Source organism: Saimiri boliviensis, chromosome 7 (assembly GCF_048565385.1).
Source record: "Saimiri boliviensis isolate mSaiBol1 chromosome 7, mSaiBol1.pri, whole genome shotgun sequence".
NCBI classification, from domain to species: domain Eukaryota; kingdom Metazoa; phylum Chordata; class Mammalia; order Primates; family Cebidae; genus Saimiri; species Saimiri boliviensis.
Genome location: NC_133455.1, coordinates 126,210,887 through 126,230,053, shown reverse-complemented (window position 1 = coordinate 126,230,053; position 19,167 = coordinate 126,210,887). Strand labels below are relative to the sequence as shown.

At 51.2% G+C, this 19,167-nt stretch overlaps 1 protein-coding gene across 5 annotated transcripts; it reads left to right on the top strand.

Moving 5' to 3' along the window:
• Window positions 1-266: 266 nt before the first annotated feature.
• On the top strand, window positions 267-17,163 carry LPAR5 (lysophosphatidic acid receptor 5). 5 transcript variants are annotated; one of them, XM_074403432.1, is made up of 2 exons: window positions 267-1,228; window positions 15,752-17,163. In XM_074403432.1, exon 2 carries the CDS (start codon window positions 15,962-15,964, stop codon window positions 17,075-17,077), a length of 1,116 nt encoding a protein of 371 aa, XP_074259533.1. In that variant the 5' UTR covers window positions 267-1,228; window positions 15,752-15,961; the 3' UTR covers window positions 17,078-17,163. The 5 variants fall into 5 exon arrangements, with proteins under 5 accessions (XP_074259533.1, XP_003942206.1, XP_074259532.1 ...); XM_003942157.4 differs by having other exon boundaries at window positions 267-1,518; XM_074403431.1 differs by lacking the exon at window positions 267-1,228 and adding an exon at window positions 1,562-4,329.
• Window positions 17,164-19,167: the final 2,004 nt, after the last annotated feature.

Sequence of the window (19,167 nt, the reverse complement as noted above, 5' to 3'; positions counted from 1 at the left end):
GAAACTCTGTCTCAAAAAAAATAATTAATAGGCCAGGTGCAGTGGCTCACACCTGTAATCCCAGCACTTTGGAAGGCTGAGGTGGACAGATAACCTGAGGTCAGGAGTTCGAGACCAGCCTGACCAACATGGAGAAACCCCATTTCTTTTTTTTTTTTTTTTTTTTTTTTTGAGACGAAGTTTCGCTCTTGTTACCCAGGCTGGAGTGCAATGGCATGATCTCGGCTCACTGCAACCTCCGCCCCCTGGGTTCAGGCAATTCTCCTGCCTCAGCCTCCTGAGTAGCTGGGATTACAGGCACATGCCACCATGCCCAGCTAATTTTTTGTATTTTTAGTAGAGACGGGGTTTCACCATGTTGATCAGGATGGTCTCGATCTCTTGACCTCGTGATCCACCGCCTCGGCCTCCCAAAGTGCTGGGATTACAGGCTTGAGCCACCGCGCCCGGCCTGAAACCCCATTTCTAAAAAAAAAAAAAAAAAAAAAAAAAAAAAAAAAAAAATTTTAATAAATAAATAACTTGAAATCTCCCAAAGTATGTTGCAGGGATACTGCAGAAGTCTCCCTTCTATAGGTTCATTGTAATTAACAGCATTTTTTGAAAGCTTGCTTACTATGAGAGTTCAAATATGGACAAAAATAGAATAGTATAATACACCCTCATGTACCCTTCACCCAGTTTCCATGATCAACACAAGGCCTATCATTTAACAGCATGTTAAAGGCTCTCCAGAGCGCCACAATAGAGAAGCTTGTTTAACCTAGTGCTTCCCAAACTCATTCCACCACAGTCCCCTTTCCACCTACCACCAAAAGACTTGAACGTGTTTATTAAGCATGGACGACATGCCCGGCCCCATGCCCACGGGGCCCCTCGTCTCTGTGTCCTCTGGCCCAAGGACACAAGACAAGGGGCCAAAGGGAAACACACCTGAGCAAAGAGGAACCGTCCAGCCTGGTGACTTCTCGATGCAGGAGCCAAGTGTGCTCAGTGGGAGGCAGGGTCTAGCGGAGTGCTGGCACGCAGAGGGCCCCAGGCAGGATGAGGCACAAGCCACGAGTGGCATGGGCTAAACCACCTGGCAGACCCAGGAAAGGAAGAGAGGAAGAGAAACACCCAGGGGGAACCGGTGAGGACAGCGAGAGGCTGGTGGGTTAGTCATCTGGCGTCCGATGGTGGGTGTGCCAGGAAGAGTTCCCAGACAGCAGGAATATCTGAACGACAGGTAGGGGCGAGTTCTTAGTCGGCAAGAGTCAGGGCTGGATTGAGTGCCCTTGGCTGCTGGGGTTTCTTCTCTGGCCAGTCTGTGAAGGCCTCTGAGGGCAAGGCTTCCTCTTCACTCTCTCCTTGGCCCCTGTGGGGTTGGGTGAGTGCCTGAGCTGGGAGAGATGTGCTGAGATCTGCTGAAGCGGGTGTGTCCCCTCCCGCCCCGCCCTGGGAGCAGGTCCTACCAGGCCAGCTCAGAGCAGGCAGCGGAAGCCAGCGCGGGGCAGCGCAGAGCAACAAGGAGCACAGGTATGGGGGTGTCGCGCGTTGAACTGCACAGGGAGCACAAGGGGCAGCACCCCTCCTGTAGAAACGGGGGACACGGGTGGGGGACAGAGATGAGGGTGGGCATGGGCCCTGGAAAACCCTGCTGAACAGAGTAAAAAGCCAAAAGGAGCTGCTTCAGATCCTTTCAGATGGAGCTGGACAAACAGCTAACACACCTGCTGTACCCTGGGGGTGCCTCTCTGACGCTTGTAGCCCCTACTCTGGGGCGTCTCACAGAGGCTGTGTCCTCCCCCTCCCCCTCTAGGCACCCACTGTGGTGCTGAACCCTGGGCTTCCCGGGAGGACCCTCTGGGGACTGTTTACACCCGTTTCCCACTCCCAGTTAAACCTCAATCCCGACACCACTCATCCCCCAGGGCCCGGCAGATGACAATGAACTAATCTAATCAAACTCGCCAATGGGTTGACTAGCACAGAGGTGTTCTAAGTGTTATCCTTCCCAACCAGCCAAGATGTACTGTAATGGGGTCTTCAGGAAGTGCTGCCTTAACCCAAAGGGTGCGTCTCTATAAGGGGATTAGACTGATGCTCTTTGACGTCCCTATGGCTCTGATAGATTGTGGTCTGAGGGCATGGAATGTTGGAGGTGGGGGACGTCACTGGCAGTCAGCAGGGCTTTATGATACCTTTGTATCACATGATGAGGATGGGGCTACTGTAACCTGTGGTTGTGGGGCCCCGTGACAAGGAGGGACCTCCACCAGATTCTATCTCCAGAACGCTTCCTTTTTTTCCTTTCCTTTCTGTTTGACAGTCTCGCTCGGTTGCCCAGGATGGAGTGCAGTGGCATGATCTTGGCTCACTGCAACCTCCACCTCCTGGGTTCAACTTATTCTCTGCCTCAGCCTCCCGAGTAGCTGGGATTACAGGCACGCACCACCACGCCTGGCTAATTCTTGTATTTTTAGTACAGACAGGGTTTCAACATCTTGGCCGGGCTGGTCTTGAATCCCTGACCTCATGATCCACCCACCTCGACCTCCCAAAGTGCTGGGATTACAGGCATGAGCCACTGCGCCTGGCCTCTGCTAATATTTTGAAATATTTTGTAGAGATGGGGTCCTACTCTGTTGCCCAGGCCAGCAGAAATCCTCCTTTTAGGGTGAACTAAATTTGTAGACCTAAATGGACGTGGAGGCAGGGATTAAGGTGAGACAGAAACTTAATGGCATGTGGTATGTGTAAGCCTCACCTCCCGGTCACCCAGAGGCACTAGAGCCCAACTCCATCTGTCTGATGCCATCTGCTCTCTCCACTCTGCTGTCCCCAGTGCATACCCCAAGGCATACCTACCAAGAGATATTTTATGCCCAGGGTCATTTTTTAAAAGCCCAGGAAAATGGCCAGGCGTGGTGGCTCACACCTATACTCCCAGCACTTTGGGAGGCCAAGGCAGGCTGATCACGAGGTCAGGCATTCAAGACCAGCCTGGTCAACATGGCGAAACCCCGCCTCTACTAAAAATACAAAAATTAGCTGGGTGTGGTGGCGGGTGACTGTAGTCCCAGCTACTCAGGAGGCCGAGACAGGAGAATCGCTTGAACCCAGGAGACAGAGGTTGCGGTCAGCTGAGATTGCACCACTGTACTCCAGCCTAGGTGACAGAGCGAGACTCCGTCTCAAAAAACAAAACAAAACCCAGGAGGAGGAGGAGGTGGCAGGAGGGGTGAGGGCTGAAGCCAGTGCACAGTGAGGTCAAGTGAGGTCAGCAAGGCCCGCAGGCTCCCGTGGATTTCCTGAGGAGGCAGGACCTGCCGGGCTACGAGTGAGGGTCAGCTGCACACAGGCCACCTCAGGGCGCACGTCAGGTGGCTGGGCCTGCCTCCATGGCTTCTCTTGGTTGGGACTGACTTTCTTGCTTTTCCACCCCTTAAAAGCAGGGCGAGGGGAGAGGCACAATGGCGAGGTGTTATCCGCACGAAGGGGAAACTAGTTATTGAGCTGTAGACCACCTTTGCTTTCTGCCTTTTCCCACACAAATGTCAGGACGGATGAGGTCAGAATATGCAGGGAGGGGAAGCCAGGGCCAAAGATGATGCTGGAAATGCAGGAAGAGACAGGCTTCAGTAGGGAAGGGTGGGGAGAGGTGGGAGCAGGAATTTTGGCCGGAGAAGCAGGCAGCCCTGGGCCAAGGAGGAGGGAAGACGCGTCGGCTCCAGTGACTCCTCTCTGAGGAAGAATGTGGCCCCTGGGGTAGAGGGAGGCCTCCCCATTCACCCTGGGGACGTTGTACCTCTAGGATGAGGGTTCCTCCTCCTGTTCCATCTACTCTTCCATCTTATCCCTGACCCTCAGGCACAGGATAAGTGGAAGAACAGGATTTATTTGTGCCCCCTAAACAGCTCTGGGACAGAGCTTTTCACAAAGGCTTTAGACCGAGCTAAGCTTCTGCTGAAGGCTCAGCACAGCTGGCATCTGTTTGGAGGGCCTGGATATAGAGATACTGGGGAGTCCTCATGATGATGCCTGACTGTGGGGAAAGGGTGCAACCTCCCAACGCTGCCTGAACACAGAGGCAGAGGAAGTAGGCTTCGCTAATTCAGCAAGTGGGTTAGGGCGCACACTAAAGAGGGACTTCCTGTGTCGGGGCTGAGACACTGATGGGCCACGAGACTCTAAAAGGAGGATGGGGCTATTCCAGAGCTGATCCTCAGGAGCAAGGAGGACGGGAAGATGTGAGAATCCTTCTTTTCAGACCTCTGACCCTAAGGAATTGGAATCCGGAGACCCAGGATGTGAATTATTCGAAAGAGGAGGCAAAGCCAGAGCAAGGCATGTGGTGTTTATGGGGAGGTTGGCAAGGCAGGCGAGGCAGACGGGAGGGACTGGGCAGAGGAGGCATCCCCCTCCCCCTCACACCCTTCTCATTGTCCCCAACCCCCTGGTCCTTTCTCTTCAGCTCCCTTCGACATCGTTAGTCTGCTGCCAGAGAGGCTGGATACCAGAGCAGGCTGTGTGTGGAGGAGTGAGGGAGTGATCACGATTTTGCCTCCTGCTCACTTTTACACTCTTGTTCTCACTTCCTGCCTCTGGCATTAAACAGCCCTGCCCCTCTGGCTTATCTCAGCAAAGAGCAGTGCCCAGCCCAGCTCAGAGGGCAATGGGACAGATCCCAGAGGCCCTGAGGAGGTAAGGAAGCTGGTCCCCGGATGTGTACGTGGGAAGCTGAAGGACAGAGACCCAGGGAGCAGGAAGGTGGCTGCATACACTCTGGTGTGTGAGTGGAGTTGGGGTGGGTGATAAGGAAGGAGCAGTCCCGGGGCCTCTGTGTGTATGGTGGTCTCTTTGCCCCTGATTGCCTTGGGGTTGAGATCGGTTGTGCTTGTGAAGCCTGCTGGTTCTATGTCTGGCTACGTAAGGATACTGTCCCTCAGGCAGGGGCTTCTTTCTCTTCCTCCCCAGCCCAGTTGTCTGTGCACACACTTGTACATTACAGGATGTGTACAGACACCAATTTGTATGTTACTAGGGATCTTCTGTGCACATCTCTTAGCGTGTGTATATGTCTGCATGTCTGTGCACGCATATGTGTAGTGAGTGGTATGCTTACCTGACATCAGTGGGTGCTGACGTTTCTGAGGCTACTCGGGAGGCTGAGGCCACCTCCGTGTCCCTCCTTCCTGGCGTTCCTTATTTTCTGGGGCAGCTGCCGTTTCTTTGATTCCTGCATCTCTCCCACAGCCTGACCTCTTCTTCAAGGCAGGATTTGGGGGAGAGGGTCTGGGCGGCCCCTCCCCGACACCTAGTTTCCCTCCTTCCACTTCCTGTTAGCCTCCTTTTTGGCAGTTTTTTCCATCTTCACCATCTGGCCTGGCACTGTGCCCATTCAGCTCCTGAAGGGGCCCCCGGGCTCGGGGAAGCAGGAGTGTGGGATGGGACCAGGCCAGGGGCCTGGAGGCTCTTAGTGCTCAGCGTGGGCCATTCCGTGTGACTGTCAGAAAGAGGAGCCTTTTTGACAACCAGACTCCTTTAGATAGAAACCCAGGCCAGGCGCGGTGGCTCACCCTGTAATCCCAGCACTTTCGGAGGCCAAGGCGGGCGGATCACAAAGTCAGGAGCTTGAGACCATCCCGGCCAATACGGTGAAACCCCGCCTCTACTAAAAATACAAAAATTAGCTGGGCATGGTTGCGCATGCCTGTAATCCCAGCTGTTGGGAGGCTAAGGCAGGTGAATCGCTTGAACCAGGCAGTCGGAGGCTGCAGTGAGCCGAGATTGCACCACTATACCCCAGCCTGGCGAAAGTAAGACTCTGTCTCAAAAACAAACAAACAAAAAGAAACCCAGCCGGGTGCGGTGGCTCACGCCTGTAATCCCAGCACTTTGGGAAGCAAGGTGGGCAAAGCACAAGGTCAAGAGATCGAGACCATCCTGGCCAACAAGGTGAAACCCTGTTTCTACTAAAAATACAAAAAATTAGCCGGGCGTGGTGGTGTGTGCCTGTAGTCCCAGCTACTCGGGAGGCTGAGGCAGAATTGCTGGAAACCAGAAAATGGAAGTTGCAGTGAGCTGGGATCGCACCACTGCACTCCAGCCTGACGATAGAGCAAGACTCCATCTAAAAAAAAAAAAAAAAAAGAAAAGAAAAAAAAGAAATCCAAGATGGGTTAGGGCTGGGTGCAGTGACTCATGCCTGTAATCTCAGCACTTCAAGAGGCTGAGTTGGGTGGATCACCTGAGGTCAGAGTTCAATACCACCCTGACCAATATGGGAAAACCCTTCTCTACTGAAAATACAAAAATTAGCCAGGCATGGTGGTGCATACCTGTAGTCCCAGCTACTCAGGAGGCTGAGACAGAAGAACTGCTCGAACCCGGGAGGTGGAGGTTGCAGTGAGATTGTGCCACTGCACTTCAGCCCAAGTGACAGAGCGAAACTGTATCTCAAAAAAAAAAAAGATGAGCTGGGTTCGGTGGATCATGCATGTAGTCCCACATCTAGAAATTTGGAAGGCCGAGGCAGGCAGATCATTTAAGGTCAGTAGTTCAAGACTAGCCTAGCCTGGCCAACATGGTAAAACCTTGTTTCTACTAAAAACACAAAAATTAGGCAGGTGTGGTGGTGTGAGACTTAAATCCCAGCTACTCGGGTGGCTGCCACAAGAATTGCTTGAACCCAGGAGGCAGAGGTTGCAGTGAACCAAGATTGTGCTACTGCACTCCAGCCTCCAGCCTCCAAGCAAAGTGAAACTGTCTCCAAAAAAAAAAAAAGAAACCCAAGAACTTCCCTTTGGAATAGAGTAATGAGAGAGCATAGCCATTTCCTTTGCTAAAAAATTCCTAATTTTACCTTTATATTTATTTATTTATGTTTTTTTGAGATAGAGTTTTGCTCTTGTTGCCCAGGCTGGAGTGCAGTGGCGCAATCTTGGTTCACTGCAACCTCTGCCTCCTGGCTGCAAGCGATTCTCCTGCCTCAGCCTCCCGAGTAGCTGGGATTACAAGTGCCTGCCACCACGCCCAGGTAATTTTTGTATTTTTAGCAGAGACGAGGTTTCACCATGTTGGCCAGGCTGGTCTCGAATGCCTGACCTCAAGTGATCTGCCCACCTCGGCCTCCCAAAGTGCTGGGATTACAGATGTGTGTCACCACTTGGCCTAACTTTACCTTTAAATAGCTGCTCAATGACTACATCTTGGTCTATTTAACATTATAACTTTTTCTTTTTCTTTTCTTTTTTTTTTTTTTTTAAGACGGGGTTTTACCATATTGGTCAGGCTGGTCTTGAACTCCCGACCTCAGGTGATCCGCCGACCTTGGCCTCCAAAGTGCTTGGATTACAGGCGTGAGCCACCACGCCCGGCCCATTGTCACTTTTTCAACAGAAAGATCTGAGATACCACTGTACTAAGAGGTTTTTTTTAAAAAAAGATTTGAGATTGGCCAGGCGTGGTGGCTCACACTTATAATCCTAGCACTTTGGGAAGCCAAGGCTGGCGAATCACCTGAGGTCAGGAGTTCAAGACCAGCCTGGCACACATGGAGAAACCCAGTCTTCTCTACTAAAAATAATTAACTGGGCATGGTGGTGGGCACCTGTAATCCCAACTACTCAGGAGACTGAGGCAGGAGAATCACTTGAACCCGGGAGGCAGAGGTTGCTGTGAGCTGAGATTACGCCACTACACTCCAGCATGGGCGACAGAGAGAGAGAGACTCCATCTCAAATAAAAAAAAAAAAGAAAGAAAGAAAAAGGAAGAAAGACTTGAGGTTCTTGGAAAATAATCCATCCACTCATTCAGTGTCTAGTATATGCTTCCTAATTGGAAGGATCTACTGGTTCTCCAAGTAATGGTTAAGAACGATCAAGTGATACTGTCATTATAGTGTAAATTTTATTGAAATCTTAGTGCAAGCTGTTTTCAAACAGGTCTTTTCAGGGAAGTGGTTTTTTGGTTGGTTGTTTTTTGAGATGGAGTCTCTGTTGCCTGAGTGTAGTGGCCCAATCTCAGCTCATTGCAAACTCTGCCTCCCGGGTTCTAGCGATTCTTCTGCCTCAGCCTCCTGAGTAGCTGGATTACAGGTGCACACCACTACACCCAGCTAATTTTTGTATTTTTAGTAGAGACAGGGTTTCACCATGTTGGCCAGGCTGATCTCCAACTCCTGACCTTGTGATCACCCACCTCACCCTCCCAAAGTGCTAGGATTACAGGCATGAGCCACCACCCTTTTTTCTTTTTTTTGAGATGGAGTTTCACTCTTGTTGCCCAGGCTGGAGTGCAATGGTGCGATCTTGGCTCACCACAACCTCCGCCTCCCAGGTTCAGGTGATTCTCCTGGCACAGCCTCCCGAGTAGCTGAGATTACAGGCAAACACCACCACACCTGGCTAATTTTGTATTTTTAGCAGAGACGGGGTTTCTCCCTGTTGTTGAGGCTGGTTTCGAACTCCCACCCTCAGGTGATCCGCCCGCCTTGGCCTCCCAAAGTGTTGGGATTACAGGCATGCGCCCCCGCACCCAGCCCATCTACCACTTCTTATCACACTCTTTCTTGTCCAAATGTAAACTCAGTAAAAGACCATTTCCTGGCTGGGCATGGTGAAGTGGGTTATTTGTAATAACCCACTTCACATAACCCATTTTACACATTTCCGTTGGACAAATGAGGAAGTGAAATAATGTATCTATGGGCACAGATTTCATAGAGGCAACTATAAAAGATCAGGTGCTCTCTGCAGCATCCATCCATCACTCTTGCTGGAAGCAGCATCATACAATTTGGATTTTGGAGCTAGGCTGTCCTGGGTTTAAATTCCGACTTCACTCCTTGGTGCCAAGCTCCTATGCTTCTGATTTTTTTCCTTTTAAAATAAGGGTAAACACCTACCTCAATGGACTCTTGGAAAAGCTGGAGATTATGTACACAAATTACAATATGGTGATGATCAGTAAATGATAGCTTTTTTTTTTTTTTTTTTTTTTTGGAGACGGAGTTTCGCTCTTGTTACCCAGGCTGGAGTGCAATGGCGCGATCTTGGCTCACCGCAACCTCCATCTCCTGGGTTCAGGCAATTCTCCTGCCTCAGCCTCCTGAGTAGCTGGGATTACAGGCACGAGCCACCATGCCCAGCTAATTTTCTGTATTTTTAGTAGAGACGGGGTTTCACCATGTTGACCAGGATGGTCTCGATCTCTCGACCTCGTGATCCACCCGCCTCGGCCTCCCAAAGTGCTGGGATTACAGGCTTGAGCCACCGCGCCCGGCTTATTTTTATTTTTATTTTTTATTTTTTTTTGAGACGGAGTTTCGCCCTTGTTACCCAGGCTGGAGTGCAATGGCGCGATCTCGGCTCACCGCAACCTCCGCCTCCTGGGTTCAGGCAATTCTCCTGCCTCAGCCTCCGGAGTAGCTGGGATTACAGGCACGCGCCACCATGCTCAGCTAATTTTTTGCACCATTAGTAGAGACAGGGTTTCACCATGTTGACCAGGATGGTCTCGATCTCTTGACCTCGTGATCCACCCGCCTCGGCCTCCCAAAGTGCTGGGATTACAGGCTTGAGCCACCGCGCCCGGCCTATTTTTTAATTTAATTTTATTTTTTTCGAGACAGAGTCTGGCTCTGTCATCCAGGCTGGAGTCCAGTGGCGTGATCTCAGCTCACTGCCATCTCTGCATCCCTGGTTCAAGCAATTCCCCTGCCTCAGCCTCCTAAGCAGCTGGGATTACAGGCATGTACCACTACAACCAGCTAATTTTTGTATTTTTTAGTAGAGACGGGTTTTCATCATGTTGACCAGGCTGGTCCCAAACTCCTGACCTCGTGATCCACCCACCTCAGCCTCCCAAAGTGCTGGGAATACAGGTGTGAGCCACTCTGCCCGGCCATGATAGCTATTATTTTTAACATTTACACAGGTAGGTAAATGTGCTGGGAATGCACAGAGATTAATAAGCCACAGTCCACAGCCCCTCCCTCTAAGAGCTCACAGTCTAAAGGGAGGGGCAGACCAGGAACAGCTGACTACCGTACTTGCGGGGAGAGCTCTGGTAAACCTGTACACTGTTGCAGAGGGAGATAAGTGAAGGTATCACATCTGTTGTGTTGGGGGGGCAGTCAGGGAAGGCTTTGAGAGCCATGAAAAAAGACTAAGCTTGCCAGTTAGAGAACGGGAGGCAGGGCATTCCAAGTTGAAGAAACAGCACATGCAAAGGCAGAGTGCTGAAAACATAAGGCATCTCCACAATTAGTATTAGTTTGGTGTGCCTGGAGCAAAGGAGCATGGGGCAGGGGAGTGTGTCAGAAATGAGCCTGGTTTTACTTGCTTTTCAGCATGTTTAAGTCCCATTTGGTGTTATTTTCGTTGCTGAGATTTGTATTTTGCAGGAAGTATTTCTTTATTCCCTTTAACTGTTTTGCTATATTTCTTACAAGTCTCAAACTGCTGGTCGTGGTGGTTGGAGGGAGAATAAAACCAAATACAAGTAAAACTTGCGGCCAGGTACAGTGGCTCATGCCTGTAAGCCTGGGACTTTCAGAGGCCATGGCAAAAGGATTGCTTAAGCCCAGTTCAAGACCAGCCTGGGCAACACAGTCAGACCCTGTTTCTACAAAAAAAAAATTTTTCCTGGTGTTTTTTTTTGAGATGGAGTCTTGCTCTGTCACCCAGGCTGGAGTGCAGTGGCACAATCAGAGCTCACTGCAACCTCTGCCTCCTGGGTTCAAGGGATTCTCCTGCCTCAGTCTCCTGAGTAGCTGGGATTACAAGCGCCTGCCACCATGCCTGGCTAATTTTTTTTGTATTTTTAGTAAAGACGGTGTTTCACCATGTTGGCTAGGCTAGTTTCAAACTCCTGACCTTAAGTGATCCACCCGCCTCAGCCTTCCAAAGTGCTAGGATTACAAGCATGAATCACTGCACCTGGCCGTCTACAAAAAAACTTAAAAATTAGCCAGGCATGGTGATACATGCCTGTAGGTCCAACTACTCTGAGGCTGAGATAGGAAGATCACTTGAATCTGGGAGGTCAAGACTGCAGTGGGTCGAGATCAAACCACTGCATTCTAGCCTGGACCATGAAGTGAGACCCCCATCTCAAAAAAAAACCAAAAACAAAAAAGCTTGTTATAGTCAGGTTTATGACTTATTTTCTTGCAACTATTTAAACAGTTCGTGTGTGTGTGTGTGTGTGTGTGTGTGTGTGTGTGTTATGGAGTTTCACTCTTGTTGCCCAGAAGTGAGTGCAATGGTGTGATCTAGCCTCAGGGCAACCTCCGCCTCCTGGGTTCAAGCGATTCTCCTGCCTCAGCCTCCTGAGTAGCTGGGATTACAGGCATGTGATGTAATCACATTAGCCTCTATGCCTGGCTAATTTTCCATTTTTAGTAGAGATGGGGTTTCTCCCTGTTGGTCAGACTGGTCTCCAACTCCTGACCTCAGGTGATCCACCCACCTCGGCCTCCCAAAGTGTTAGGACTACAGGCGTGAGCCACCACGTCCAGCCCTAACAGTTCCTTTAGAAACGAGTAAGCTCAGTGTCTTGGGACAGTTGCTCAGGGTCTCAGAAACAGCTTCTCTCCCTAAGATGACATCTAGACACCCATGTTCACAGTGGCATTCTTCACAATAGCCTAAAACTAAAAACAACCTAAGTATTCACTGACAGAAATGGATGAGCAAAATATTATACAATGAAATACATTATTCAGCCATAAAATGAAATTGCAAGCCGGGCACGGTTTCACCATGTTGTCCAGGCTGATCTTGAACTCCTGACCTTAGATCATCTGCCCTCCTCAGCCTCCCAAACTGCTGGAATTACAGGCATGAGCCACTGTGCTTAGCCACAACACTGTGAGTGTACTTTTTTGTTTTGTTTTGTTTTGTTTTGAGACGGAGTTTCACTCTTGTTACCCAGGCTGGAGTGCAATGGCGTGATCTCGGCTCACCGCAACCTCCGCCTCCTGGGTTCAGGCAATTCTCCTGCCTCAGCCTCCTGAGTAGCTGGGATTACAGGCACGTGCCACCATGCCCAGCTAATTTTTGTATTTTTAGTAGAGATGGGGTTTCACCATGTTGACCAGGATGGTCTCGATCTCTTGACCTCGTGATCCACCCACCTCGGCCTCCCAAAGTGCTGGGATTACAGGGTTGAGCCACCGCACCCGGCCACTGTGAGTGTACTTAATGACACTGCATTTTACATTTTAAAATGATAAATGTTAGCTAGGTGCAGTGGTGCATGCCTGTAAGTCCCAGCTACTTGGGTGGCTGAGGTAGGAGGATCATTTGATTCCAAGAGTTCAAGACCAGCCTGGGGAACATAGTAAGACCCTATCTAAAAAATAAAAAAAATAAAAAAATAAAAAAAATTATAGGTCAGGTGCGGTGGCTCATATCTGTAATCCAAGCACTTTGGGGGCAGATTACCTGAGGTTAGGAGTTAGAGACCAGCCTGGCCCACATGGTGAAACCCCATCACTACTAAAAATACAAAAAAGTAGCCAGTCGTAGAGGCACATACCCGTAATCCCTACTCGGGAGGCAGAGGCAGGAGAATGGCTTGAACCCAGGAGGCGGAAGTTGCAGTGAGCCGAGATCTTACCACTGCACTCCAGCCTGGTTGACAGAGGGAAAGTCTGCCTCAAAACAATATATGTAAATGTTCAGTTATGTCTATTTTACCATACACCCACAAAATAGAAGGTACGCGGGGGCTGAAGTGGAGGGGTAGCTTCTATGGCGTTATGCATTGAGGAAGGTGGCTCCCCTCAGACTGTCCTCTCCTCTGGCTCCTCCGTCTCTTGACCACATCCTTTGTCAATTTTTGCCTGAGGACTGCAGCTGCTGTGGTTTCCTCTCTGGCAGCCTCGTCAGCACCAGTGGTACCCTTCCTCACCTCACCTCTGTGATCTCTCGGCTTAGGGTCCCCTTTGATCACTCACGACCAAACCCTCCCAGGTGCCACAGAGCCTCATCTGGGATTAGACCTGCTAGGCGAGCACCTGGCAAAACTCAACCCACAGGACCTTCCCCTGCCTAGCAAGACTGTGCTGTCAAATTTATTCACATGTGGCTCTGGTCAAGACTAGCATGCAATCAGCCTATGAGGGCACTGTTACATTATTATTCCCATTTTACAGATGAAGCAACTGAGAAGTCCAACCACGAAGCTGAACCCAGTTTGCTTTGACCACAAATCCAGCCCACATAGGTGCAATGGTGGATGTGATGAATAAGGCTGGGATTTTGTTCGGTACTCGGGAGTTCTGTTTATTTATTTCCTTGTCTGAGATGGAGTCTCACTCCGTCACCCAGGGTGGAGTACAGTGCCGCAATCTCAGTTCACTGCAACCTCCACTTCCCAGGTTCAAGCGATTCTCCTGCTTTAGCCTCCCATGTACTCAGGAGTGTGAACTTTATTCTTTGGATAATGAGGAGCTAGCCTAGCACCTGGTCCAGGGAGGCACTCCGTAAGACAACCCATTGATTTGTGCTTATCATGTGCCTCCCTCCTGAACGCAAAGGAGGTGTAAGCCAAGCCTTTTTGTTTTGTTCCCTGCTGTGAACATGCCTGGAACCTTCTGGAAGCTCAGTAAGCAAGTAAAGAAGGAAGGAAAAGATCTCGAGATAGTAACAGCAACCTAAGCATTTTACATACACCATCTTTTTCTTTTTCTTTTTCTATTTTTTTGAGACAGAGTCCTGCTCTGTCACCCAGCCTGGAGTGCAATGGCACAATCTCGGCTCACGGCAACCTCCGCCTCCCCGGTTTAAGCAATTCTCTTGCCTCGGCCTCCCGAGTACTGGGATGACAGGCAACTGCCACAACAATGCCCGGCTAATTTTTCCTCGCTGATTTTTTTTGTATTTCTAGTAGAGACAGGGTTTCTCCTTGTTGGCCAGGCTGGTCTCGAACTCCTGACCTCAGGTGATCCGCCTGCCTCGGCCTCCCAAAGTGCTGGGATTACAGGCGTGAGCCACCGCACCCAGCCTACATACATCATCTTAATCTCCAAACAACCTCATTAATTCTCTTTTTTTCTCTCTCATTTTTTGAAACAGAGGCTCACTCTGTTGCCCAGGCTGGAGTGCAGTGGTGTGATCTCGGCTCACTGCAAACTCTGCCTCCTGGATTCAAGCAATTTTCATCCCTCAGCCTCCCAAGTAGCTGGGATTACAAGTGTAGCCCCCCATGCCCAGCTAATTTTTTTTTTTTTTTTGAGACGGAGTTTCGCTCTTGTTACCCAGGCTGGAGTGCAATGGCGCGATCTCGGCTCACCGCAACCTCCGTCTCCTGGGTTCAGGCAATTCTCCTGCCTCAACCTCCTGAGTAGCTGGGATTACAGGCACGCGCCACCATGCCCAGCTAATTTTTTTGTATTTTTAGTAGAGACGGGGTTTCACCGTGTTGACCAGGATGGTCTTGATCTCTTGACCTCGTGATCCACCCGCCTTGGCCTCCCAAAGTGCTGGAATTACAGGTGTGAGCCACCGTGCCCGGCCTAATTTTTGTATTTTTAGTAGATGCAGGATTTTGTCATGTTGGCCAGGTTGGTCTCGAACTCCTGATCTCAGATGATCTGCCTGCCTCGGCCTCCCAAAGTGCTGGATTACAGGCATGACCCACCATGCTTAGCCTGGCCCTCTTTCTTTTTTGAGACGGGCTCACCCTGTCACCCAGGCAGGAGTGCAGTGGTGCACACCACTCCCTGGAGTCAAGTGATCCTCTCATCTCAGCCTCCCAAGTAGCTGGGACTACAGGCGTGCGCCACCATGTCCAGCTAATTTTTTTTTATATTTATTTGTATATTTTTGAGACTGAGTCTCGCTCTATCGCCCAGGCTAGAGTGCAATGGCGCAATCTTGGCTCACTGTAACCCCCATCTCCTGGTTCAAGCGATTCTCCCAGCCTCAGCCTCCTGAGTAGCTGGGATTACAGGTGCCTGCCACCACGCCCGGCTAATTTTTGTATTTTTAGTAGAGATGGGGTTTCACTATGTTGGCCAGGGTGGTCTCAAACTCCTGACCTGCCCACCTTGGCCTCCCAAAGTGCTGGGATTACAGATGTGAACCACCGTGCCTGGGCTTATTTTTATTTTTTGAGACAGAGTTTTGCTTTTGTTGTCCAGGCTGGAGTGCAATGGCTTGGTCTCAGCTCACTGCAACCTCTGCCTCCCAAGTTCAAGTGATTCTCCTGCCTCAGCCTCCTGAGTAGCTAGGACTGCAGGCCTGCACCACCATGCCCAGCTAATTTTTGTATTTGTTCAAGACAGGCTGGTCTCAAACTCCTGACCTCAGGTGATCCACCTGCCTCGGCCTCCCAAACTGCTGGGATTACAGGCGTGAGCCACCGTAGCTGGCCCTGTATTTTTTTGTAGAGACGGGGTCTTGCCATGTTGCCCAGGCTAGTACCCAACTCCTAGGTTCAAGCGATTGGTCTGCCTTGGCCTCCCAAAGTGCCAGGATTACAGGTGTGAGCCACTGCACCCAGCCAAGATTAATTTTTCTGAAGTCACACAACTAGCCAAGTTAGCAACGCCAAGATTTAAACCTAGGCATCTGAGTCCCTGCCTTCAAGTCTGGGTGTTTAACACTGTACTATATAGTCCTGCTGCAGGAACCTATTCTGACCCAATGGCAGACTTGAGGCTGAGAAAAGACTCAGAAGGCCTGCCAGTGTAGCTAAACATTTGCGCGTGCAGCCCTGTCTCTGTGTAACTTCTGGCTTGCCTTCCTATTCCAGGTCTCTGCTGATGAAGCTGTGACCAAACGCACCCACCACTTGGCAGCCATCTGTCCCTGCAGCCATAGTACACATTCCCATGCCCTGCCTCTCCATGTTTTGGGACCATCTCTATACAGCCTCTAGGCCTCAGCCCCGGAGGTGAATGCCATGCCTTGACCCTGGTGTGCCCCATGGCATCCCCGACCTAGCTCCCATTACAAATTTGGCATGATGTCAGCAAACACCTCAACCAACACTTCTGTTATTGAGTGTCTGGACTACCGACCTACCCACCGCCTGCATATGGTGGTCTACAGCTTGGTGCTGGCTGCCGGGCTCCCCCTCAACGCGCTGGCCCTCTGGGTCTTCCTGCGCGCGCTGCGCGTGCACTCGGTGGTGAGCGTGTACATGTGCAACCTGGCGGCCAGCGACCTGCTCTTCACCCTCTCGCTGCCCGTGCGCGTCTCCTACTACGCACTGCACCACTGGCCCTTTCCCGACCTCCTGTGCCAGACGGCGGGCGCCATCTTCCAGATGAACATGTACGGCAGCTGCATCTTTCTGATGCTCATCAACTTGGACCGCTACGCCGCCATCGTGCACCCGCTGCGACTGCGCCACCTGCGGAGGCCCCGCGTGGCGCGGCTGCTCTGCCTGGGCGTGTGGGCGCTCATCCTGGTGTTCGCCGTGCCCGCCGCCCTTGTGCACAGGCCCTCGCGCTGCCGCTACCGGGACCTCGAGGTGCGCCTGTGCTTCGAGAGCTTCAGTGATGAGCTCTGGAAGGGCGGGCTGCTGCCGCTCGTGCTCCTGGCCGAGACCCTGGGCTTCCTGCTACCCCTGGCGGCGGTGGTCTACTCGTCGGGCCGCGTCTTCTGGACGCTGGCGCGCCCCGACACCACGCGGAGCCAGAGGCGGAGGAAGACGGTGCGCCTCCTGCTGGCCAACCTCGTCATCTTCCTGCTGTGCTTCGTGCCCTACAACGCCACGCTGGCGGTCTACGGGCTGCTGCGGAGCAAGCTGGTGGCGGCCAGCGCCCCTGCCCGCGATCGTGTGCGCGGGGTGCTGATGGTGATGGTGCTGCTGGCCGGAGCCAACTGCGTGCTGGACCCGCTGGTGTACTACTTCAGCGCCGAGGGCTTCCGAAACACCCTGCGCGGCCTGGGCACTCCGCACCAGACCAGGACCTTGCCCACCAACGGGACGCGGGAGGCGCTCGCGCAAGCCGAACAGTCCGTCACCACCGACGCCACCAGGCTGGATGCCGCCAGTCAGGGGCTGCTCCCATCCTCCAACTCCCACCCCCTGTCTTCCTTCACACAGTGTCCCCAGGATTCGGCCCTCTGAACGCACATCAAGCGATAGCGCCGTCCGTGCCCGACCCCCGGCGCCTCTGGTTCTGGGAGGTTTTCAGGGTGTGCACACAAGAAGGTGGGCTGGGCCACTTGGATCTTTGGGTGGCAACTCCAGCTTAGGAACGCAGACAAGTACAAAGTGTGGATGCCAGGGCCCCGGGAAGGCAGTGCTGCTGAAAACGGCCTCTTTAAACTGTGAGCGCGCAGAGGACCCCTTCTCCAGAGGTGGGAAGTGATGCAGAGCGCCCACCCGTGCAGTGGGCCGACGCGGACAGAATGCCTACTGGTGGGCGGAGCATTAAACTGCTAAAAGCTGGTTAGATGGAACAAAATGAGCATTCTGGATTTAAACCACCGCAGGGGCCTGAGAGCTGAAGAGCCCCAGGTTGGATGCCTGTTCATCTGCTGTCTAGGGTCATGGATGCCACTCACTTTCATTTCTGTCTAGGCTTCCCCTCTTCACCATTGAGAGTTCCATATGGACAGAACTAGGTTCTTTCTCACTTAGTGACTTTTGACAATTTAGAGCTGGCATCCAGCATGGGGCAGTTGCGGCAGGGCCAAAATTCAAGTCCAAACCCTTTTTTAGGTTAACATTTCTTCCACCACGCCCCTTTTTAGGACCTCCTCCATTCTAGGTCCTTAATATGCTGTCTCTCTCTGCTTTGTCCAGAGCAAGGAGAAAATTCTTTCTACTAAAGCACTGGTTCTCAGACTTTTTGGTCTTAGACCCCTTTACACTCTTAGAAATTGAGGATCTCAAAGAGCTTTGCTTATATTTTGTTCTTTTGATGCTTGCCATACTAGAAATTAAAGCAAATACCTTTTTAAAACAAATACACAGGCACAAATTCCATTAGCCATGAGAGCAATAATGTCATCACACACCCTTCATGAAACCTCTGGAAAACTCTACAGTATACTTGTGAGAGAATGAGAGTGAAAGGGCCAGATAACATCTGTGTAACAGTATATGAAAATAGCTTGACCTCGTGGACTTTCTCAAAGGGTTGTTCCCTGGATCACACTTTGAGAAACATACTTGTCCTAAAGTATTAGAGTTCATGGCTAACTTCTTCCCTGGGCATTATATACAGTGCTTTTTTATTACTGTGGGGAGACAGCAGTGCTAAACAAATTAATTGCTACTGATAGTCTTCATGTGCAGCCCTGGGAGTAGTGCAGCAAATGGAACACTACCCTGGGCAGATCAGAGCAGCAGCCCTGGGACTCGGGTGGGAGACTGGGACGTGGAACTAGTCACACACTCAGTGGGAGGGGATGAGGCTTCTCTGGGTGAGGGAAAAGGGAATTGTGCCATAGCCAGGAGAGAAGAGTTTATGGGTAAGTTAAGAGTGAGATGGTGGTGGCTCAAGCCTGTAATCCCAGCACTTTGGGGGGCCGAGGCGGGTGGATCACGAGGTCAAGAGATCGAGACCATCCTGGTCAACATGGTGAAACCCCGTCTCTACCAAAAATACAAAAAATTAGCTGGGCATGGTGGCGCGTGCCTGTAATCCCAGCTACTCAGGAGGCTGAGGCAGGAGAATTGCCTGAACCCAGGAGGCGGAGGTTGCGGTGAGCCGAGATCGCGCCATTGCACTCCAGCCTGGGTAACAAGAGAGAAACTCCGTCTCAAAATAAATAAATAAATAAATTAATTAATTAATTAATTAAAAGAGTGAGATGGAAGGACAAGAATGGTCTGTCCATTCTTAGCATGCTGGAAGGAAAGGAAATGGGCCATCTACTATTCCTTCCCTCTTTACTCAAGTTGGGGGCTCTGACGGGCTGCAGAGTTGGCGCTTATGGACATCCTCAGACCCTGACATTACTGAGGGAGTGTTTGCCCTGTGTGCATCCCACAGCATTTCTGTCCCTACGTCTCAATACTGTATTTTTATCTGTGTGTGTATGTGCGCACTGTGTGTACGATCGAGAGAGAGAAAGAGAGAGTGAGAGTGTCAGGGTTCTTCTCCGTGTGTGTCTGTGTTTTAGTCCAGGGTAGCCTTTTGTGTGTGCCTTTTTGCGAGGGCTCCACATGGTGATTTACAGGGGTAAAATGACCCCTGGTGGCCAAAT

Bases quoted from the DNA above. Each gene is read 5' to 3' on its own strand.
- LPAR5 (XM_074403432.1), top strand. From the start codon at position 15,962: ATGATGTCAGCAAACACCTCAACCAACACTTCTGTTATTGAGTGTCTG.